The 23,712-nt window shown below is 46.1% G+C and overlaps 1 protein-coding gene and 1 pseudogene across 1 annotated transcript; both read left to right on the forward strand.

The window, feature by feature from the left end:
• The first annotated feature begins 781 nt into the window (after positions 1-781).
• The window catches only part of LOC139311658 (zinc finger protein 721-like), a 32,245-nt pseudogene continuing 9,314 nt past the window's right edge, over positions 782-23,712 (forward strand).
• LOC139313420 (zinc finger protein 75D-like) lies at positions 14,460-23,670 on the forward strand. The gene is made up of 6 exons (XM_070939034.1): positions 14,460-14,473; positions 14,902-15,529; positions 18,026-18,140; positions 20,846-20,913; positions 22,613-22,742; positions 23,648-23,670. The coding sequence occupies exons 2-6, from the start codon at positions 15,116-15,118 to the stop codon at positions 23,668-23,670; spliced, it is 750 nt and encodes a 249-aa protein (XP_070795135.1). The 5' UTR covers positions 14,460-14,473; positions 14,902-15,115.

Below are 23,712 nucleotides of genomic sequence, written 5' to 3' on the forward strand. Positions count from 1 at the left end.
CGTCATGCGCTTCCCCATTGGTCCAGTGGAGGGCGAACGTCACAGCTGCCTTTCCATAGGAGGCTGGGAAGGAAAGGACATCACAAATGCTTGCCGCTCTAGGATGCCGCACTCGCTCTCCTTAACCCCTGGGGCTCCACAGGAGGCGGAGAGGCTGCGGGAGAGTCTGGCGGGGGGAGATCCAGACATTCCCCGGGTGAGTTGGGGGCTCTTCCCGGGCAAAGGGAGGCGGAGGAGGGAGAGACCCGCGCCCAGCCTTCCTCCAGCTTCCACCCCGGGTCCCATGCTCCCCAGCCGCCCTCTCCATGCAGGGGGAACAGGGGCTCCCTTCCCGCCCCCTGTCTGAGGAAGAGCCGAGTGGGGGGAGGGGAGGGTCGGCCTTGCGGAGGCCCAGCAGGAGCGGAGAGAAGCCGGGCGAGGAGGAGGCAGGATTCGCACCAGGCTCCCTGTCTCCGGAGGGGAGAGAAGCGGGGCGGCCTCTCCAGCTGCCTCCTTCCCGGCCCTGCTCGGGGGCACCTCAGTCCTGCGCTGGGATGAGCCTCTTGGGGCTCCGGGGAGGTTGGGGGAAGGTCGCTCAGCGGCTGAATTCCACTTTCTAATTCTTAATATTTGTTTTTTCTTCCCATCTCAGATACAGAAACTGGAAGCCATTTGTGGTCTTTGCAAGGCAAACTTTTCTCTTGGGGGAAGAAGAAAAAGAGCGGAATCCCTTGGAGGGCTCAGTCCTGCAGCACCAGAAATGGTCCCGTGAAGGAAAAGGCATCTGGAGACCCATCAGAGTCCTTGGAGCCATTTGCAGTTGCTCTGCAGGACAGAGAAAGGATGGAGACACAACCTTTTGGAAAGGAGGGAAGCGGAAAAGGCCCTTCAGCTGCTCAGCCTGGGAAGTGGGGGAAGCTCTGGACAAGGACCGGGCAGAAAATCCTGGAGGAGAAAACCCTCCTCCCTTCAGAAGTTCAGCCCTGGACCTCCATCCAATACTTGGAGGCTGAGGGTCCCCAAGGACTTTGCAGCCGACTCCATGGTTTTTGTAGGCGATGGCTGAGACCAGAAAAGTACACCAAAGCCCAGATGCTGGATCTGGTGGTTCTGGAGCAGCTCCTCTTCCTTCTGCCCCCAGAGATGAAGGGCTGGTTGCGGGAGTGTGGAGCAGAGACCAGCTCCCAGGCGGTGGCCCTGGCAGAAGGCTTCCTCCTGAGCCAGGTGGAGGAGCAGAAAGAGCAGGTAAGAGTTCAAAAGAGAATAGAGAATCTGTTTGAATACTTCACCCCTCCTTCCCAAACTTCTGTTACATTCATAGTATGTGGCGATGTCCCACCTATTCTAGTAAGACATTGTTCCATTGTTTTCTCACTCAACCACATGGATGGACATTGGGGGCTTTGAGGTGGCGTTCCGAATCCACTTTAGGATTCCACTTTAGGATTCCACTTTAGGATTCCACTTTATGTCGTGCGATGTCCATTAATTCTGCTTCTTCCTTCCTTCCTCCTATTGGAAGTGCTGCACTGTGGAGATCAGAGGTCCTGAGGGAAAGAAGAACCCATCGAATCCCCCTCAGGAGCTATTTTTCAGGAGGATCCCTTGGAAGGATCAAAGTCAGGACACCTCACGAGGTAACTGAAGATCTTCCGATTTCCCATCAATCTTACCTTCTCTCTCTCTTCTTTTCTGTACAATACCTCCTCCTATTTATACTTCTGCACACGAATTGCATCTACAGATAGTTGCCCAGTGACTCTCTTTAGGTGAGCCTCCTCCTCTTGGGGAAGGAGGAGAGTGAGGTCCACCTGAAGGGGCGTGCTGAGGTATTTTTGGTTTTTCTGGAAAACAAAATTGCTTGACTTGGTTACCAGTTGGATGCCAGCGTGTTCGCAGGTCTGCTAGAAGCTCTTAAGGAAGCTTCTTGCTATCTTATCTGGGAACGGTTTGACCCCGTTGCTCCTGAGGAAGTGGACAGGATCCTAGGAAGTATGGGTGCAAGCACCTGTGTTTTAGACCCATGCCCCGCCTGGCTTGGGAAAGCTTCCCGGGAGATGACAGGTGGGTGGATGCTGGCGGTCATTAATGCTTCCCTATAGCAGGGGGCAGTACCCCAGCACTTGAAGGAGGCTGTGGTCCACCCTCTTCTTAGGAAGCCATCCCTGGATTCCACCCTGTTGAAGGCCTGGATTTGGGACAGAATCGTCATTGGTCGCACTTTTGTATGATCTCTGGCAAGAGCGTGATGTGAGTGACGCATCCACCCTTGCTCTACTTGACCTCTCAGTGGCTTTTGATACCATTGACCATGGTATTCTTCTGCGGCGGCTTCGGGGGATGGGAGTGGGAGGCCTTGTGCTATTCTGGCTCACTTCATTCCTCTGCAGCCACTCTCAGTGTTGATAGGAGGGGAGAGATCCAGCCCTCGTCCACTGCTTTGCGGGGTTCCGCAGGGCTCGATATTCTCCGCTCCTGTTCAACATTTATATGAAACCTCTTTGTGAGATCATCTGTTTGCATGGACTGAGATATCACGAATATGATGATGATACTGAGCTGTATGTCTTGGCCCGTGGTGGGTTAAGCAATGCCGTGTCCTCTCTGTCGCAGTGCCTGGAGGCTGTTAGGGGCTGGATGGGGAGCAATGGGTTGAAACTAAAGCCTGGCAAGACGGAGTGGCTCTGGGTTTAGGATTCGTTTGCCAGGGGAGAATTGCCACTTCTGGTCTTGGATGGGATGGCACTCCCCCAAACAGACCCTTTGACTAATATATGGGTTCTCCTGCACTTACAACCACTGTTCAAAAAACAGGTGGCGGTCGTGTGCAGGAGGGTCTTTGCGCAACTATGGGTTGTGAGCCAGACACAGCCCTTCCTGGACCGACAATCCCTACTCATAGGCACTCATGCCCTAATCACTTCCCATCTTGACTATTGCAACACGCTCTACATGGGGCTGTCCTTGACGAGCATGTGGAAGCTCCAGTTGGTGCGAAATGCAGCAGCCTGCATGGTTTTCTGCGGACTCTGGTGTGCACAAGTATCACCTCTCCTGCAGGAACTGCATTGGCTGCTAATTTCCTTCCCGGTGCAATTCAAGGTGCTGGTTGTCACCTTTAAGGCCCTTCATGGCTTGGGACCAGGTTATCTAAGGGACCATCTCTTACTGGTTACATCTACCTGACCCACCAGAGTGCGGAGGCAGGGAATGTTGCGGGTGCCATCCCCTAGGAAGACACCCCTGGTGAGACCCAGAAGAAGAGCCTTCTCCGTGGCAGCTCCCTCTTTCTAGAATAGTAGTTCTCAACCTTCCTAATGCCGCGACCCTTTAATATAGTTCCTCATGTTGTGGTAACCCCCAACCATAAAATTATTCCTAAAACCATTGAAAATATATGTTTTCGATGGTCTTAGGCGACCCCTGTGAAAGGATCGTTCGACCCCCACAGGGGTCGCGACCCACAGGTTGAAAACCACTGCTCTAGAACATCATCCCCCTAGAGATGAGAATTAGAAGAAGAGATTAGAATGGTCCCCCACAGTAGCACTTCCAGAAGGCGCTGAAGGCCTGATTCTGCCAGGGGGCCTGGGAAACCTAGAGCGGGATGGAGCCCATTAAACGGCTCCTGTGAGGTGCTTTTGCCGGGGGTGGGAGTGATTTTATTATTTTAATGTATTATATAATTTTCCTTTTATTAGTTTATTATTTTAATATGGGTTTAATATTTTGTAAGCTGCCTTGAGTCGTCATGTGCGAATAGGCGGCATATAAATTGTCTAAAAAAATCAATAAAATAAATATTTTGTTGATTATTTATTTTGAAATTATTTATTCCTTACAGAGAAACAAAGAATGAAATTTTCTGGTTTTTATGACAGCGATCAAACAGAGGCTGAACCTCTAAATCAAGTAAGAAAGGGAAAAATTATGAGATCTGTATTCTCCCTTCAGGAAGTGAAGTGGGTGTACAGAGTTCTCTCTCCTACTATCCCCCCCCTTTGTTTGGACTGGGTTATTTTTGTGTCCTTCCGCAACATGGAGAGCAGAATAGCAGGTTGAAGTTGCTGTCAGCCAGCATAGCTTCCTCTGGTTGTTTTGTTCTACTAGGTGCTCCTCCAAATTTGCCTTTACAAGAAGCACTTCTTTTAAAGTCCTTCAAGAATTAGGAATAAACGTATCACGGTGGCAGGAATTGCTAGACCACCTTTCTTTTTGTAATTTATCGACCTCCTAAGATACAGATTAACAGAGTTGGGAGGGACCTTGTAGGTCATCTAGTCCAACTTCACTACACCATTTCTGACATTTTGGCAGTCGAGTCTCTTTAAAAACTCCCAGTGATGAAGCTCCCATAAATGTTCTGTTCCATTGGTTCATTGCTTTCACTGTAAGAAAACGTCTCCTTATTTTCAGGTTGAATTTCTCCTTGTTCGGTTTCCATCCATTATTCCTTGTCTGACCTTCAGGTGCTTTGGAAAATAACTTGACCCCCTCCTCTCTGCCCCTCAAATATTGGAGCACTGCTACCCTGTCTCCCCTGGTCCTTCTCTTCACTAGACTAGCCATGCCCAGTTCCTGCACCCGTTCATCGTATGTTTTAGCCTCCAGTCCCCTCATCGTCTCAGTTGGTCTTCCTTGCACTCTTTTTAGAGTCACAAGATCTTTGTTACATCATGGCAACTAATACTGGATGCAAAGTTCCTAAATGTGGTTTTACCAAGGCATGCTAAAGTGGAACTAACACTTCATGTGATCTTGATTCTATCCTCTCTTAATCTAACCTATGATTCCATTGGGTGTTTTTTGGCAACTGTAGCACACTGCTGGCTCACGTTTAAGTGATTGTCCACTAGGATTCCAAGATCCCTGTTCCACTTACTACTGTAGAGCCAGGCATCACCTATCCTATGGCAGTGTATTTGGTTTTCCTTTCCTAAATGTAGCACATTACATTTCTCACCATTGAATTTGATTTTGTTAGAAGTGCCAATCTGTCAATCCTTCTATATCTCGAGCCTATCTTGTGCAGTGTTGGTATTCTTGCCAATTTGGTCTTGTCTGCAAATTTGATGAGTTCCCCTTCTATCCCCTTGTCTAAATCATTGATGATGAGGAACAGATCTTGCGAATCCACCTGTTCTGTTCTTTTCTCCGTGTTCAGGAGAGTCTTGTGTCCTTCGAGGAGGTGTCTGTGTATTTCTCTGAGGAGGAATGGTCTCAGCTGGATCCTGACCAGAAAGCCCTGCATTCGGAAGTCATGCTTGAAAACTATAGGAACGTGGTCTCTCTCGGTAAGAGTTTTCTTGTCCCAAATCGGAGATTTCAAGAAGACAGATGATAGTTTTTATTAAAAAATCACTAATCAGATATCGTCTCCTGGGAGGGAAAAGAGAAGTATCTGGCCTTCTCGTACCCCAAGGAAGGAAAGAGTCAGTGTCTCTTTGCTGAGATGCTTTTGGGGCATTCCTTATCTGTATTTTTCCATTTCTATTGGAACTTATCTGTGGAAGATAAGACGAATGGGGTGTGCTTTTATGTGCCCTCTGGAGATCATGTGACAAGAATGTGTTGTCATTTGTTCTCTGAAACCTCCCCAAATTGTGTGGGAACAGAACTTTCATGCTCGGGCCATGGAAGAGCATTCTCCCAATCCAATTCAAGGTCAAAGGCCTCATGAAATGTGACTCAGAGCATCCTAGGATACAGGTGATCTCCAAGTTATGACAGTTCACTAAGCAACCATACCAAGTTACGATCTAGCCCTCTTCCAGTCCTAAAATAACAAATGTTACAGCACCACAGCCGTCATTCACACTTACAAATGGCAGCAGAGGCGTTGCAAGAACAATCATCCTACCTGCTCCTCTACCCCACCCTGTTCAGACTTAAGTTACGAGGCCGTAGCGAGCCATCGCCTTTGCCTGCTTGGGTGCATTTGCAGAAAAAAGAGGCCTAAAGTACTGAGAGATACACAAGATCAATAGTGGGAAATCTGGCACTACTGATCTCACAGAATCTCGCACTAGAGTACTTTAGGCCTCTGTTCTCTGCCCACCAAGGCCTGCATGAGATCCAGGGCAAAATGCTTTGGAAACAAAGGGGAGGCCTCTTTGTTTTCAAAGACTTTTGCCCTGGATCTCGTGCAGTCCTCAGTTTATAGGGAACACAGGACCAAAGTACTGCAGTGTGAGATCCCGCAAGATCATTAGTGTGAGATCTTGCACTTCTCGTCTTGTGTGATCTCGCACTAAAGTTGTTTAGGCCTCTGTTCTCTGCAATCGGAAGCCTGTACCAGATCTGGCCAAAAAGCCCTTGCAAGCTGACGAGACCTTGGGGGCAGCAAAATAGCCATTCTTGAAGCCTCCCAACATTTCCAATCTCAGTGCAAAGAGCGTTTACAAGCCAATGGGAGGCTTCAGGGAAGGGACTTCACTCCAAAGTCTCATCAGTGGGACCAAGGAATGGGCCGAGCAGGAGTCCTGCCTGCCAGACAGACGCCGTGCAGTAGCTGCTTCAACGTACACCGGGGAAGAAGGAGCTTTTTTCAAGATGGTTTCAGTTCTCACAGGTGTCTGCTGAAATTAACCCAGCCCAATAAATCTTAAGTTTTCTCCTTATTCCTCCTTAGGTGTTTCCCCTGATTATTCCATGATTCAAAACAGACTTTGATTGACATTTGCACATATATAGATAATTGTAAAGACAGAGATGTTTTCTAGAAATTTTCAAAGCTTTCAGGACTCATGAATATAGAAATACTGTCTATATCACACCACTGTAAGCATGCAAACATAAAACATAAAGGAATTTTGGAAAAATTCAGAAGGAAATTCACTTGACTTTGTACGGTTTGATCTTTTTCTCTAACCTTGTTATTATTTTCATTTCTCTCTTGCTTTGAAGGTAATAATGGACAGGAGAATCAACATTTCTGTGAACTGTTCCAAGTAATCAATGCTAAAGATGGAACGGAGAAGTTTGGAATTCGAATGGAACTAGAAACCCATGATAGAAACCAGTCAAATGATTGGAATCAGGAAAGCTCATCTTCCACCGATGCTGCGATGCAAGACTTTCTTGCCCAACAGGAGAAAATAAGGAAAAAATATATTGGGGAAAGTGTGAAGCCAATCAAAGCTAAATTACAAGTAAATGAACACTATTCAAGCCAAAAGAAAGGAGAAGATTCTATAAGAAGACACAATGAACAAAGTTACAATGGGACATTCATTCCTCCTCTTGGAAATAAGTTACTTACATCTCAAAAAGTGATAGACACAAAAGAGAAGCCTTACAAATGTTTGGAAGGTGGAATATGTTTTAGAACAAGCAGGCAACTTACTTCCCATGAAGGTATTCATACTGGGGAGAAGGTATACAAATGCAGAGAGTCTGCTAAAAGGTTCAGAAGATGTAGTAATCTTATTTCCCCAAAAAGGATCCAGGCAGTGAAAAAGCCATTTAAATGCATGGAGTGCAAAAAAACCTTTGCTCAAAGAAGTAGTCTTATTTCCCATAAGAGGATCCACACAGGGGAGAAGCCATATAAATGCATGGAGTGTGGAAAGACGTTTGGTCAAAGAGGTCATCTTATTTCCCATAAGAGGATGCACACAGGGGAGAAGCCACATAAATGCATGGAATGTGGAAAGATGTTTTCTCAAAGAGGTAGTCTTATTCGCCATAAGATGATCCACACAGGGGAGAAGCCGTATAAATGCATGGAGTGTGGAAAAATCTTTGCTGAAAGAGGTAATCTTATTCGCCATAAGAGGATCCACACAGGGGAGAAGCCGTATAAATGCATGGAGTGTGGAAAGACGTTTGGTGAAAGAAGTCATCTTATTTCCCATAAGAGGATCCACACAGGGGAGAAGCCATATAAATGCACAGAGTGTGGAAAAATCTTTGCTGGAAGAAGTAATCTTATTCGCCATAAGAGGATCCACACAGGGGAGAAGCTGAATAAATGCATCGAATGTGGAAAGATGTTTTCTGAAAGAGGTCATCTTATTCGCCATAAGAGGATGCATACAGGGGAGAAGCCGTATAAATGCATGGAATGTGGAAAGATGTTTTCTCAAAGAGGTAATCTTATTTCCCATAAGAGGATCCACACAGGGGAGAAGCCGTATAAATGCATGGAGTGTGGAAAGACTTTTGCTCAGTGCAGTTACCTAAGAATACACAAAAGGATCCACACAGGGGAGAAGCCGTATAAATGCATGGAATGTGGAAAGACGTTTGTTCGAAGAGGTTGTCTTAATTCCCATAAGAGGATCCACACAGGGGAGAAGCCACATAAATGCATGGAATGTGGAAAGATGTTTTCTCAAAGCGGTCGTCTTATTCGCCATAAGATGATCCACACAGGGGAGAAGCCATATAAATGCATGGAGTGTGGAAAAATCTTTGCTAGAAGAGGTAATCTTATTCGCCATAAGAGGATCCACATAGGGGAGAAGCCGTATAAATGCTTGGAGTGTGGAAAAATCTTTGCTCAAAGAGGTAGTCTTATTCTCCATGAGAGGATTCACACAGGGGAGAAGCCCTATAAATGCATGGAATGTGGAAATACTTTTGCTCAAAGAAGTCATCTTATTTCCCATAAGAGGGTCCACACAGGGGAGAAGCCGAATAAATGCATGGAATGTGGAAAGACCTTTGCTTATAGAAATGCACTTACTATCCACAAAATGATCCACACAGGGGAGAAGCCGTATAAATGCTTGGAGTGTGGAAAAATGTTTGCTCAAAGTGGTAGTCTTATTCGCCATAAGAGGATCCACACAGGGGAGAAGCTGTATAAATGCATGGAATGTGGAAATATGTTTTCTGAAAGAGCTCATCTTATTTCCCATGAGAGGATCCACACAGGGGAGAAGCCGTATAAATGCATGGAGTGTGGAAAGAGTTTTGCTCAGTGCAGTTATCTAAGAATACACAAAAGGATCCACACAGGGGAGAAGCCGTATAAATGCTTGGAGTGTGGAAAGGCCTTTGCTCAAAGAGGTAGTCTTATTCGCCATAAGAGGATCCACACACGGGAGAAGCCGTATAAATGCATGGAATGTGGAGAGGGCTTTGCTCGGAAAGGTAGTCTTAATTCTCATAAAAGGATCCACGCTCAGAAGAAACTGTATAGCAATAGTAATTCTACTTAGACTTATATACCACTCCACAATGCTTTACAGCACTCTTTGAGCAGTTTACAAAGTCAGCATATGGTCTCCAGCAATCTGGGTCCTCATTTTACCCACCTCAGAAGGATGAAAGCTGAATCATCCATGACCCTGTCAGAGTCAAACTTCTGGCTGGGGGCAATTAGCCTATAGTACTGCATTCTAACCACTAATCCACCACGTCTCTGTAGATTTTGATATTTATGCATATTGTGCCTTTCTGATCCAACGGAGACAAGGTGGAATCCAACAAAATTAAATTTAATGTGGAGAAAAGTAAGCTTTTACACTTGGGCAAGAAAAACAGATTACCTGAAACCTGGCTGGATAATAGTAACTGTGAAGGGTCCTTGGAGTCGGAATGGATGATCAATTAAGCATGAATCGCCTCTGTGCGGCAGCAGCCAAAAAAAGCAAATACAATCCTTGGTTTTATAAACAGAGGCATAGAATCAAAATCACATGAGGTATTACTACCACTTCATAATGCCTTAGTAAGACCACACCCGGAATACCACGTCCCCTTTGGGTCATCACATTACAAAAAAGATGTTGAAACTTTGGAAAAAGAGCAAAGAAGAGCAGCTAAGATGATTAAAGGCCGGAAGATTTCTATCTAGAAATAAGGAGAAACTTTCTGACAGAACAATCAACCAATGGAAGAGCTTGCCTTCGGAAGTTGTGGGTGCTTCATGGCTGGTGCCTTTGAAGAAGGGATTGGACTGCCATTTGTCAGAAATGGTGTAGAGTCTCCTGCTTGGGCGGGAGGTTGGACTAGAAGAGCTCCAAGTTCCCTTCCAGCTCTATTCTGATTTTGATTTTGAATCCTCAATCCATCCAAAAGCTACTTAGCTTTTTTGCTAAGTAGGAGGTTTTAAAAGAAAGATGAGTATCAATGGAGATACTCATCGTTTGCCCTCAAAGTGATGTGTGGATGCCAATATTTAAGTGGTACATTTCAAGTAACTCCCTCTGATGAGTATTTTATTTTATTTTATTAAATTTCTATACCGCCCTTCTCCCGAAGGACTCAGGGCGGTGAACAGCCACAAACTAAAACACATAAGTACAAAAATTTAAAATAGAATAAAATGAATTAAATAATTTGGCTGACACAAATTTAAAATACCCAATATTTTAAAAACAAATTAAAATTTACATTTAAAAAGGGGAGAAGATTTAGGCCAGGCTGGTTTGCTGAAATAAGAAAGTCTTGAGCACGCGACGGACGGTGCGCATATCTGGGATCCTCCGTATCTCTGGGGGGAGCTTGTTCTAGATCGTAGGTGCCCCCACAGAGAAGGCTCTCCCGCTAGGGTCTGACAGTCGACATTGTTTGGCCGACGGCACCCGGAGGAGCCCCTCTCTATGAGAGCGTACTGGTCGGTGGGAGTATATCCACTAGAGCAGAGTTGCAGGCAGAAATGCAATTAGTCCTGAATCCCTTACTATTGTTTCAGCTTTTCTTCCTTTGCTTACTATTATCACAGTCGTGCCTTTCCACCGTTTCACTTTATGCAAGTAATAACAGAGAAAGAAAACCATAAGGAAAAGGGGGTTATAGTGATGCTGAATTAGAAAATGCAACTCATAGGCTCTTTGTACTAATTTTGTGGTGATCTTTCCTTGCCTTCCCTCATGTTGCCCATCTCTGGACTCAGAAAATCTTATCAATACCTTTTTTAAAGTGAAGTCTCCAGAACTGGAGACAGTATTCCAAATGGAGTCTCAGTAAAGCCCTATGTAGAGGGATAGGAGCTCCTTTTTGCTGAGGGTGATACATCTGGTGATGCATCTCAGAATTTTGGTTGCCTTCCCAGCTGCCTGGCCACACTGCTTACTTATGTTGCAGTTATCATTGTTTCAGTGCCATGGCAACTACTTTCACAGAATTGTGTAAAAGAAGGGAAGAGAAAGCAGTGGTAGGGATATGTGGACGCATATTAAGTTCCCATAGGTAGGCAGCCTGCTGGCCAACCCAGGCAGTCCCTGATACACAATAATTTAATAAATGATGGCTCTGACCTCCTCCTTCCCTCCCTCCCTCCCTCCCAAATTAGGCATACTCCAGGATATGAGAATGAAAACCACTCTGGTGTGCTAACATTGCAAAGGATCAATCAAGAAGGAAGATCTTTGGAAATCAATGGGGACCAAAATAAGGTGAAATTAAGAACTACTTAAAAAAATTACTTCAGTCCTTCCTGATGAAACACACAGAAATGCGAATGGGAACGTTCTCTGGGATGACCAAAAATAATCCAGCCTGCCATCAAAGGAGAAAATGTTTCACTCTCGATTGAAATGAGGGGTCCTTGGTGGTCTCTGAGCTTGATTGTGTTGTTGCAGACCTTTCATTAGCCAAACGAGGGAAGATCCTCAGTGCACCAACCAACCTCAGAGGGCACCAAGGACCCCTCAATCCAACTTCCATCCACTGTGTCAAATTAATCACTGTGTCAACCAGGATGAATGCAGAAGCAAGGAACCCTTTTAGGTCAAAATCTCTAAGTATGTGATGGAATAATGACTGCATGCGGAAAGCTTTAGGGTGAACAATGTGCCTTTCAAGCAAGAGGCCAGAATGAAGAGAAGCTGAAATATGCGTGAGCAAAAGGTATTTTTCAAGCATTAGGGCCATATTTTTGTTTTTTTATGGTATGTCGTAACATTAAGTAACTTAAAAATAAGTAACTAGTCATGTAATTACTTGCTAAAGATGCATCAAATTCTCAATGGAGTCTTCAACTTTTCTTGTTTTGCATTTGTTTTTCTTTTTCTCTTTTCATTTATGGTCCAATGATATATCCCTGCATTCAATTCTCCAAGGGGCTTGGAGTAACTATAATAAACTTAAGCAACATATGGCGACAGACTTGCCGAAAGGGGGAAATTTGCAGCTTTCCTTGATTGATAGGATATCAACTATTAAGATGAATATTTTGCCTAGAATTTTATATCTGTTCCAGACAATTCCAGTTAGATTGGGGAACGATTTTTTCAAAGATTTGAATAAAATGGTGTTAAAATATATTTGGCAGGGAAAGGAGGCGAGGATAAAATTGAAGTTGTTACAAGATGCTAGAATACGGGGAGGCTTTGGTTTACCTAATTGGGAACTTTATTATCAAGCAGCAAGCCTGATGTCGATTAAAGAATGGATAACTTGAAGAAATATTGGATTAGTGAATCTAGAAGGGCATGATTTGTTGATGGGGTGGCATGCTTTTTTATGGTATAAAGGAACAAAAATACATGGGTATTTTAGAAGACAGCACATACGTGAGGCTCTGTTATTGAATTGGGAGAAGATTAAAAAACAACATTATCTGAAAATTCCAGTCCGGGTATCTACAATTGAAACATTTTCATATTCAGTAGTATTCAGAAGGGAAGAAATTGTTAGATATAGTGAATTAATGGATGAAAAGGGTGAACTTAAACCGAGGCAAGAATTAGAAAAACAAGGTTTCAAAATGGATTGGTTTTCTTACTTGCAAATACGTTCTAGATATGAAGATCTTAAACAAGAAGGTTTATGACTAATTTAGATAAGATTTTAATGGGTTCTGATGACTATGTGATTAAAAAAATATATGGATACTTGTTAGAGGTAAAATTGGAAGAAGAACAAGTTAAAGAGTCAATGATAGCATGGGGGGAAATTTTGGTCATGGTATTGATTTAGAGAAATGGCAAAAATTGTGGTCTCAGAATTATAAAATGACAATGTCTACAGCTTATAAGGAGAATTTGTATAAGATGTTTTACAGGCGACACCTACCCGACGAGGATAGCCAGAATGTTCAAGAATAAATCGGAGAAATGTTGGAAGTGTCATCAGACTCCAGGATCATATTACCATATGTGGTGGATATGTGTAGAAGCTAAAAGATATTGGACTAAGATACACACATGGTTGGAAAAAATGACAAAGAAACATATTGACTTTAAACAGATTTTTTATTGGGGATTTTACCAGAAACATACAGCAGAGAATTGCAATATTTAATTGTGAATGTTTTAACAACGACTAGAATTGTATTTGCTAAAAATTAAGAGAGAAATTACCTACTGATGAGGTTATTAAGAAAATTATGCAATGTGCTGAAATGAGTAAATTGACATTTGAAATTAGAAAACAGGAAGATAAACGATATTATTTGATAAGGGATTTGTTTTATCAATGGATAGATAATAAATCATGGAATTGAAGTATGAAATAGGGGGCTGATGTAAAGACAAAATATCTGAAGCTTTGTTTTTTCTATAAAAGAAAAATTTCTGTTATAAATTGGTATTTTAGAAATGGACTTATGCACAAGAGAATATTTACCGTTCGACTCACTGTAATTATTTGGAATGATGGTTTTACGTTTTGTTTTTCTTTTAAAATAAAAAAAAAATAAAAAAAAAATTCTCCAAAGGTCTTAACCTTCCTAGTCACATTTCTTGAGGTGAATTCCCTACTCAATCCTTATGTAAAAATGGTTTTTCCTCCTCATAGTTTAGTTTTCTATTCCTTTTTCAGGATCTTCCTTTTCTTTCATCAAAAGAGACCAGAGGGGTCCCTGCCCTTTCTCCTCCCCGCTTTGCTGAGAGGCTGAGCAAATAGTTTGGGAAGGGCAGCTGCATGTATTGAATTAGAGAAATAAAAAATAAATAAATTAAAATCATTTTCCTGATTGTGGCCTTCCTGCCTGTGTCCCATCTGCCTCCCCTTCAGGCCTAAGTTCCCAGCAACCGCAAGACACCAGCTGTCTTTCCAAGAGAGATTCCTGGTCCTCCTCTTCTGACTGCCCGGCTGTTTGTGACAGGATTTAGTCCCCTTTGAGGCCTCCCACAATGTCTGCGAAGCCTTCAGGGCGGCTGTCCTTGAGAGAAGCGAGTTCAAATCCTCCAGAGAGATTTTTCTTCATCTCCACAGATGATTCCTGGACAGGAAAGAGGAAGATGAAGAAAGAAATTGAGAGGGCCGTTTCCTCCAACTCCGAAGCCCATCATCCCTGCCCTCTCCCTTCCCCTCAGACGCGCTCCTCTTTCCCGCCCTTTCTACAATCCTGGCACTTCGCCCCTAATCCACCAGGGGGAGCCCTCTGCTAAAAGAAGGTAGCGTCATGCGCTTCCCCATTGGTCCAGTGGAGGGCGAACGCCACAGCTGCCTTTCCATAGGAGGGTGGGAAGGAAATGACATCACAAACGCTTGCCGCTCTAGGACTCCACACTCGCTCTCCTTAACCCCCGGGGCTCCACAGAAGGCGGAGATGCTGCGGGAGAGTCTGGCGGGGGGAGATCCAGACGTTCCCCGGGTGAGTTGGGGGCTCTTCCCGGGCAAAGGGAGGCGGAGGAGGGAGAGACCCACGCCCAGCCTTCCTCCAGCTTCCACCCCGGGTCCCATGCTCCCCAGCCGCCCTCTCCATGCAGGGGGATCCTTCCCGCCCCCTGTCTGAGGAAGAGCCGAGTGGGGGGAGGGGAGGGTCGGCCTTGAGGAGGCCCAGCAGGAGGGGAGAGAAGCCGGGCGAGGAGGAGGCAGGATTCGCACCAGGCTCCCTGTCTCCGGAGGGGGAGAGAAGCGGGGCGGCCTCTCCAGCTGCCTCCTTCCCGGCCCTGCTCGGGGGCACCTCAGTCCTGCGCTGGGATGAGCCTCTTGGGGCTCCGGGGAGGTTGGGGGAAGGTCGCTCAGTGGCTGAATTCCACTTTCTAATTCTTAATATTTGTTTTTTTCTTCCCATCTCAGATACAGAAACTGGAAGCCATTTGTGGTCTTTGCAAGACAAACTTTTCTCTTGGGGGAAAAAAAAGAGCAGAATATTTGGGAAAATAAAAAAATCAGAATCCCTTGCAGGGATCAGTTGTGGAGCACCAGAAATGGTCCTGTGAAGGAAAAGGCATCTGGAGACCCACCAGAGTCTTTGGAGCCCTTTGCAGTTGCTCTGCAGGACAGAGAAAGGATGGAGACACAACCTTTTGGAAAGGAGGGAAGCCGAAAAGGCCCTTCAGCTGCTCAGCCTGGGAAGGGGGGGAAGCTCTGGACCAGAACTGGGCAGAAGATCCTGGAGGAGGAAACTCTCCTCCCTTCAGAAGTTCATCCCTGGACCTCCATCCAATACCGGGAGGCTGAGGGTCCCCGAAGACTTTGCAGCCGCCTCCATGGCTTTTGCAGGCGATGGCTGAGACCAGAAAAGCACACCAAAGCCCAGATGCTGGACCTGGTAGTTCTAGAACAGTTCCTGGCTCTTCTGCCCCCAGCGATGAAGAGTTGGGTGCGGGAATATGGAGCAGAGACCAGCTCCCAGGCGGTGGCTCTGGTGGAAGGCTTCCTCCTGAGCCAGGTGGAGGAGCAGAAGGAGCAAGTCGAATTACAGGTAAGAGTTCAATAGAGAATAGAGAATCTGTTTGAATACTTCACTCCTCCTTCTCAAGCCTCTCTGACATTCATAATATTTATTTTATTTATTCTATTTATTTTATTTTTATACCGCCCTTCTCCTGCGGGATTCAGGGCAGTGCACAGCCAAAATAAAACATAGCATATAAAATTTAAAAACAATTTAAAAAACAATTAAAAAAAATAATTTCGGCCCAAATAATTTAAAATAACCCAAGTAAAACTGCATCAATTGAAACTGAGAGGATGGGATCAAGCCAGCCCGGCTAGATGGAATAAGTGTGTTTTCAGGGCCCAACGAACAGTCCGGAGGTCTGATATCGTACGTATCTCAGGGGGCAGGTCATTCCAGAGGCCAGGTGCTGCCACAGAGAAGGCTCTCCCCTTGGAGGTCACCAGCCGGCACTGTCTGGCTAACGGCACCCTGAGGAGGCCCTCTCTGTGCGAGCGAACCGGCCGGTGGGAGACTATTGGCGGCAGAAGGCGGTCTCGCAGATACCCCGGCCCTAAGCCATGGAGCGCTTTAAAGGTGGTCACCAACACCTTGAAGCGCACCCGGAAGACCACAGGAAGCCAGTGCAGCTCGCGCAGAAGAGGTGTCATATGGGAGCACCCCGTCGCTCCCATAATCCCCCGCGCGGCCGCATTCTGGACTAACTGCATCCTCCGGGTGCACCCCAAGGGGAGCCCCATATAGAGAGCATTGCAGTAGTCCAGGCGGGAAGTGACGAGTGCTTGAGTGACCGTGCGTAGGGAGTCCCGATCCAGAAAGGGGCACAACTGGCGTATCAGGCGAACCAAATAAAAAGCCCCCCTGGCCACGGCCGTCATGTGCTCTTCTAAAGACAGCCGTGCATCCAGGAGGACGCCTAAGTTGCGAGCCCTCTCCGTGGGGGCCAGTGATTTGCCCCCAATAGCCAGCGATGGCAGCAGCTGGCTATATCGGGACGCCGGAAGCCACAGCCACTCGGTCTTGGAAGGGTTGAGTCGGAGCCTGTTTCTCCCCATCCAGGCCTGCATGGCCTCCAGGCACTGGGACATCACTTCAAGGGCATCGTTGGGGTGGCCTGGGGTGGAGATGTACAGCTGAGTGTCATCAGCGTACTGATGGAGCTCCACCCCAAAGCCACGGATGATCTACCCACTGTCTTTGCATAAATGTTGAACAGAAGGGGCGAGAGGACCGATCCTTGTGGCACCCCACAAGGAAGGCGCCTCGGGGTCGACCGCTGCCCCCCTGTCAACACAGATTGCGACCGGTCAGAGAGGTAGGAGGAGAACCACCGCAGAACAGTGTCCCCCACTCCCAGCCCCTTCCACCGGTGTAACATGATACCATGGTCAATGGTATCAAAAGCCGCTGAGAGATCTAACAGGACCAGGATAGAGGAACAACCCCTATCCCGAGCCCTCCAGAGATCATCCACCAACGCGACCAATGTCGTTTCCGTGCTGTGCCCAGGCCGGACGCTGGACTGGAGCGGGTCCAGATAGACAGCTTCATCCAGGTACTGGGGAAGTTGTCGCGCCACCACACTCTCAGCAACCTTCGCAACAAAGCGAAGGTTGGAGACTGGACGATAGTTAGCCAAAACAGCCGGATCCAGAGAGGGCTTCTTGAGGAGGGGCCTCACCACTGCTTCTTTCAAAGCGGCCGGCAGGACACCCTCACTCAGAGAAGCCTTAACAATCCTCTGGAGCCAGCCTCGTGTAACCTCCCGGGAAGCCAGTACCAACCAGGAGGGACACGGGTCCAATAAACATGTGGTCGCGTTCAGCCGTCCCAGGATCCTGTCCACATCCTCAGGAGCCACAGGATCAAACTCCTCCCAGATAATACTCTCAAGACCTGCCTCAGTCATCCCGTCTGGACTTACCCAGTCAGAGGCCAGGCCTTCCCGAATCTGAGTGATCTTGTCATACAGATACTGCACAAAATCCTCAGCTCGACCCTGCAAGGGATCATCCCGCGCTTCCAGATGGAGGAGGGAGCGGGTCACCCTAAACAGGGCGGCTGGGCGATTATCTGATGACGCGATAAGAGCGGCAAAATAGCTAGATTTCGCCGCTTTTATCGCCACTAGGTAGGTCTTAATATGAGACCTCACCAGTGTTCGGTCGGATTCGGAGCGGCTGGTCCTCCAACTACTCTCCAGGCGTCTTTTCTGGCGCTTCATCTCCCTCAGCTCCTCGGAAAACCAAGGAGCTAGGCGAATTCGGTGCCGGGTCAGAGGCCACAAAGGCACGACGAGGTCTAAAGCCCCGGCGGCCGCACTATCCCAGGCGGCCGCCGGGGATGTAGCAATGTCCCACCTATTCCAGTAAGACATTGTTCCATTATTTTCTCACATTTCTCACATAACCACATTGATGGATATTGGGGGCTTTGAGGTTGTGTTCCGAATATAGGAATCCACTTTATGTCATCGTATGATGTACATTAATTCTTTTTCTTCCTTCCTCCTATTGGAAGTGCTGCACTGTGGAGATCAGAGATCCTGAGGGAAAGAAGAACCCATCAAATCCTCCCCAGGAGCTATTTTTCAGGAGGATTCTTTGGAAGGATCAAAGTCAGGACACATTAGGAGGTAACTGAAGATCCTCCGATTACCCTTCTGTCTTACCTTCGCTCTCTCTTCTTTTCTATACAATACCACCTCCTATTTATACTTCTCCACACTAATTGCATCTACAGATAATTGCCCAGCGACCCTCTTCAGGTGAGCCTCCTTCTCCTGGGGAAGGAGGAGACTGAGGTCCACCTGAAGGGGCATGCTGAGGTATTTGCGGTTTTTCTGGAAAACAAAATCGCTCGACTTTGTTCCCAGTTGGATGCCGGCATGGTTGCTAGTCCGGTGGAAGCCTCTGAGACAGGTTCTTGCTCTGATATCTGGGAACAGTTTGACCCTGTTGCTCCTGAGGAAGTGGACAGGATCCTAGGGAGTATGGGTGGGTGCAAGCACCTGTGTTTTAGACCCATGCCCCGCCTGCCTTGGGAAAGCTTCTTCGGAGATGACAGGTGGTTGGACGCTGGCGATCATTAATGCTTCCCTACAGTTGGGGGCAGTGCCCCAGCATTTGAAGGAGTCTGTGGTCCACCCTCTTCTTAAGAAGCCATCCCTGGATTCCACCCTGTTGAATAATTTCCAACCTGACTCGTCTTCCCTTTTTGGGGAAGGTGGTTGAGAAGGTGGTTGTGCAGCAGCTCCAGAGGTTGTTTGAGCGTATCTTGGTGACTATTGTGTGCTCGTGTATTGTTGTGGTTGAAGCTGAAGGAGTCATTGACAGGTAGGACCCCTGCCAGTCAAGATTCAGGCCTGCATTTGGGACAGAATCGTCATTGGTCACGCTTTTGTATGGTATCTGGCGAGAGCGGGATGTGAGTGGCGCATCCATCCTTGCTCTACTTGACCTCTTAGTGGCTTTCGATACCATCGACCATGGTATTCTCCTGGGGCGGCTTCGCAGGATGGGAGTGGGCGGCCGTGTTCTATCCTGCCTCACTTCCTTCCTCTGCAGCCGTTCTCAGTCAATGTTGATAGGAGGGGAGAGATCTAGCCCTCCGCTACTGCTTTGTGGGGTTCCGCAGGGCTCGGTACTATCCGCTCCTGTAACATTTATATGAAACTGCTTTGTGAGATCATCTGCTAGCATGGACTGAGATATCACCAATATGATGATGATACTCAGCTGTATGACTCAGCCCGTGGTGGGTTAAGCGATGCCGTGTGTTAAGGTTATTGTTGTTGTGTTACCAACCAGCAGAGTAGATTGCACAGAGAAACGTTGCTGAGAGCAATGAATAAGAGATAAGCAAACTGGTTTATCAAAAGCTTACTTTATAGTAGAAAAACAGTCTCATAGTCCTTAAACAAATTCCAAGTCTTTGCCAGTAAATCAGTCCAGTAGTTAAAGAATCTTCTTACCCAACAAACAGTAGTTGGTTAGAATAATAAACTCACTCTGGTTCACAAACCACGATGGTTGCAGATCCATCCAATGATAATTACAGATAGCACCTCCTCTCAATGATAGCTTATCATCAACAGCAGCATCATAGCAGCAACCTCTCAACAGCATATCATAGCAGCAACTGAATACGTTGCAGTACCTTGCTTAAATATTCTTACAACCAGTAATTATGTGATTACAGCATGACTCAGCATTAAAGCCACATAATACATATACAGATAAAGTAACAGTACACTTATATTGCCTGTACAACATAGTTAGGCTCAAACCATATCCTAACACCGTATCCTCCCTATCACGGTGCCAGGAGGCTGTTAGGAGCTGGATGGGGAGCAATGGGTTGAAACTAAAGCCTGGCAAGACAGAGTGGCTCTGGGTTTGGGGTTCGTTGGCCAAGGGAGAATTTCCACTTCTGGTCTTGGATGAGGTGACACTACCCCAAACACACCCTGTGTGTAATCTGTGGGTTCTCCTGAACTCACAACTCCTGCTCAAAGAGCAGGTGGCGGTCGTGTGCAGGAGGGCCTTTGCACAACTACGGGTTGTGCGCCAGAAACACCCTTTTCTGGACTGACAATCCCTACTTACAGTCACTCATGCCCTAATCACTTCCCGTCTTGACTATTGCAACGCGCTCTACATGGGGCTGTCCTTGAAGAGCATGTGGAAGCTCCAGTTGGTGCAAAACGCAGCAGCCCGCATGGTTTTCTGTGGACCCCAGTGTGCACAAGTATCATTTCTCCTGCAGGAGCTGCATTGGCTGCCAATTTCCTTCCTGGTGCAATTCAAGGTGCTGGTTGTCACCTATAAAGCCCTTCATGGCTTGGGACCAGGTTATCTGAGGGACCATCTCTTACTGGTTACATCTGCCCGACCCAGCAGAGTGCGGAGGCAGGGAATGTTGCGGGTGCCATCCCCTAGGAAGACACACCTGGTGAGACCCAGAAGAAGGGCCTTCTCTGTGGTGGCTCCCTCTCTCTGGACAATCATCCCCCCCCAGAGATTAGAATGGCCCCCCATAGTAGCACTCTTCCAGAAGGCATTGAAGACCTGGTCCTGCCAGGGGGCCTGGGGAACCCAGAACAGGATGGGGCCCATTAAACGACTCTCAGGTGCTTTCGCCGGATGTGGGTGATTTTATTATTTTAATGTATTATATAATTCTCCTTTTATTAGTTTTCTTATTTTAATATGGGTTTCATATTTTGTAAACCGCTTTGAGTCGTTATGTGCGAATAGGCGGCATATAAATTGTCTAAAATAAATCAATAAAATAAATATTTTGTTAATCATTTATTTTGAAATTATTTATTCCTTACAGAGAAACAAAGAATGAAATTTTCTGGTTTCTATGACGGTGATCAAACAGAGGCTGAACCTCTAAATCAAGTAAGAAAAGGAAAAATTATTAGATTTGTATTCTCGCCTTCAGGAAGTGAAGTGGGTGTGCAGAGTTCTCTCTCCTTCTATTCCCTTGTTTGGACTGGGTTATTTTTGTGTCCTTCCGCAACATGGAGAGCAGAATAGCAGGTTGAAGTTGCTGTCAGCCAGCATAGCTTCCTCTGGTTGTCTTGTTCTGCTAGGTGCTCCTCCAACTTTGCCTTTACAAGAAGCACTTCTTTTAAAGTCCTTCAAGAATTAGGAATAAACGTATCACAGTGGCAGGAACTGCTGGACCACCTTTCTTTTTGTAATTTATCAACCTCCTAAGGTGTTTATGTTTATTAGATTTTTATACCACCCTTCTCCCGGAGGACTCAGGGCGGTGTACAGCCATATTAAAACACATATAAATTTATGAAATTTAAAATTGAATATATAAAAATTTGGCCCACAGATTAAAACAAACATACACCCATTATAAAATTCGTATTAGGCCAGCCCGGCTTGTTGGAACAAAAAGATCTTCAGGGCGCGGCAAAAGGTATGCAGGTCAGGGATGAGACGAACCTCTAGGGGCAGCTCATTCCAGAGGGCTGGTGCCCCCACAGAGAAGGCTCTCCCCCTGGGTGTCGCCAGTCGGCATTGTTTGGCCGACGGCACCCTGAGGAGCCCCTCTCTGTAGGAGCGTATTGGCCGGTGGGAGGCTGTTGCTGGGAGAAGGCGGTCTTGTATATAACCCGGTACTAAGCGATGGAGCGTACAGATTAACAGAGTTGGAAGGGACCTTGTAGGTCATCTAGTCCAACCCCCTAACACCATTTCTGATAGTTGGCAGTCTAGTCGCTTCTTGAAAGCTCCCAGTGATGAAGCTCCCACTTCTGAAGGAAACTTCTGTTCCATTGGTTGGTTGGTTCTATTCACTGTCAGAAAATGTCTCCTTATTTCTAGGTTGAATTTCTCCTTGTTGAGTTTACATCCATTATTCCTTGACTGGCCTTCAGGTGCTTTGGAAAATAGCTTGACCCCTGTCCTCTCTGTGGCAGCCCCTCAAATATTGGAACACTGCTATCATGTCTCTCCTGGTCCTTCTCTTCACTAGACTAGCCATGCCCAGTTCCTGCACCCGTTCATCGTATGCTTTAGCCTCCAGTCCCCTCATCGTCTCAGTTGGTCTTCCTTGCACTCTTTCTAGAGTCTCAAGATCTTTTTTACATCATAGCAACCAATACTGGATGCAAAGTTCCTAAGTGTGGCCTTACCAAGGCATTCTAAAGTGGCACTAATACTTCATGTGATCTTGATTCTATCCCTCTCTTAATGGAGCCTATGATTCCATTGGGTGTTTTTTGGCAAGTGTAGCACACTGCTGGCTCACGTTTAAGCGATTGTCCACTAGGACTCCAAGATCCCTGTTGCACTTTCTACTGTAGAACCAGGCATCACCTATTCTATGGCAGTGCATTTGGTTTTTCTTTCCTAAATGTAGCACATTACATTTCTCACCATTGAAGTTCATTTGGTTAGAAGGTGCCAATCTGTCAATCCTTCTATATCTCGAGCCTATCTTGTGCAGTGTTGGTATTCTTGCCAATTTGGTCTTGTCTGCAAATTTGATGAGTTCCCCTTCTATCCCCGTGTTTAAATCATTGATGATGATGAACAGATCTTGCAAATCCTCCTGTTCTGTTCTTTTTTCCGTGTTCAGGAGAGTCTTGTGTCCTTCGAGGAGGTGGCTGTGTATTTCTCTGAGGAGGAATGGTCTCAGCTGGATCCTGACCAAAAAGCGCTGCATTCGGAAGTCATGCTTGAAAACTATAGGAACGTGGTCTCTCTGGGTAAGAGTTCTCTTGTCCCAAATCAGAGAAATCAAGAAGACAGATGATAGTTAGTTTTTTATTAAAAAATCACTAATCAGATATTGTCTCCCGGGAGGGAAAAGGAAAGTATCTGGCCTTCTAGTACCCCAAGGAAGGAGAGAGTCAGTGTCTCTTTGCTGAGATGCTTTTGGGGCATTCCTTATCTGTATTTTTCCATTTCTATTTGAACTTATCTGTGGAGGCTAAAAAGAATGAGGTGTGCTTTTATGTGTCCTCTGGAGATCATGTGACAAGAATGTGTTGTCATTTGTCCTCTGAAACCTCCCCAAATTGTGTGAAAACAGAAGTTTCACGCTCAGGCCATGGAAGAGCATTCTCCCAATCCAATTCAAGAACAAAGGCCTCATGCAGTGTGACTCAGCATCCTCGGATACAGGTGATCCCCGAGTTATGACAGTTCAGTAAGTGACTGTTTCAAGTTACGACCTAGCCATCTCCCAAGTACTTAAGACTCAGTCCTGAAATTTCAATACCACTTAATAACTTTTTTTTTCGGTCACAGACCAAAATACAAATATAATTGCAAAAGAGCGTGGGGAAAGTAACATTATAAACAGTTGGCTACCAGAAGCCTTGGCTGAGAGGAATTACGGCATTCTCCTCTAATAGTTACAGCTCTTAAAAAAAGTTAGAAACCTGAAAAGTAATGTGTGAGGAGCCATCCCCTAAACAATATAAAGTCAAATTACTAGCATTGGATCCAGAGAGATCTGTTTCTAAGAGAGACAGTAATTTAGTCCTGCCTGCGTTATACATATATAAGTATATAAGTATAAAAGAACATGCTCCACAGTTTCAACCTCAGCTCTATCACAGGGGCATAACCGCTCACTTATTGGGAGCCTCTTAAATTGTCCGTCCAGCAATGCTGAGGGCAAGACGTTGAAATGAGCAAGGGAGAAGACTCTTTTATATTTAGGGATGGTTA

This window comes from Pituophis catenifer, unplaced genomic scaffold (genome assembly GCF_029215685.1).
Source record: "Pituophis catenifer annectens isolate HBS135680 unplaced genomic scaffold, rPitCat1.0.hap2 SCAF_2, whole genome shotgun sequence".
NCBI classification, from domain to species: domain Eukaryota; kingdom Metazoa; phylum Chordata; class Lepidosauria; order Squamata; family Colubridae; genus Pituophis; species Pituophis catenifer.

Coding starts and splice junctions, on each gene's coding strand:
- LOC139313420 (XM_070939034.1), top strand. CDS start 15,116: ATGGAGACACAACCTTTTGGAAAGGAGGGAAGCCGAAAAGGCCCTTCA. Junction 15,530..18,025: donor AGGAGCAAGTCGAATTACAG/GTAAGAGTTCAA, acceptor TCCTATTGGAAG/TGCTGCACTGTGGAGATCAG. Junction 20,914..22,612: donor AGGCTGAACCTCTAAATCAA/GTAAGAAAAGGA, acceptor TTCCGTGTTCAG/GAGAGTCTTGTGTCCTTCGA.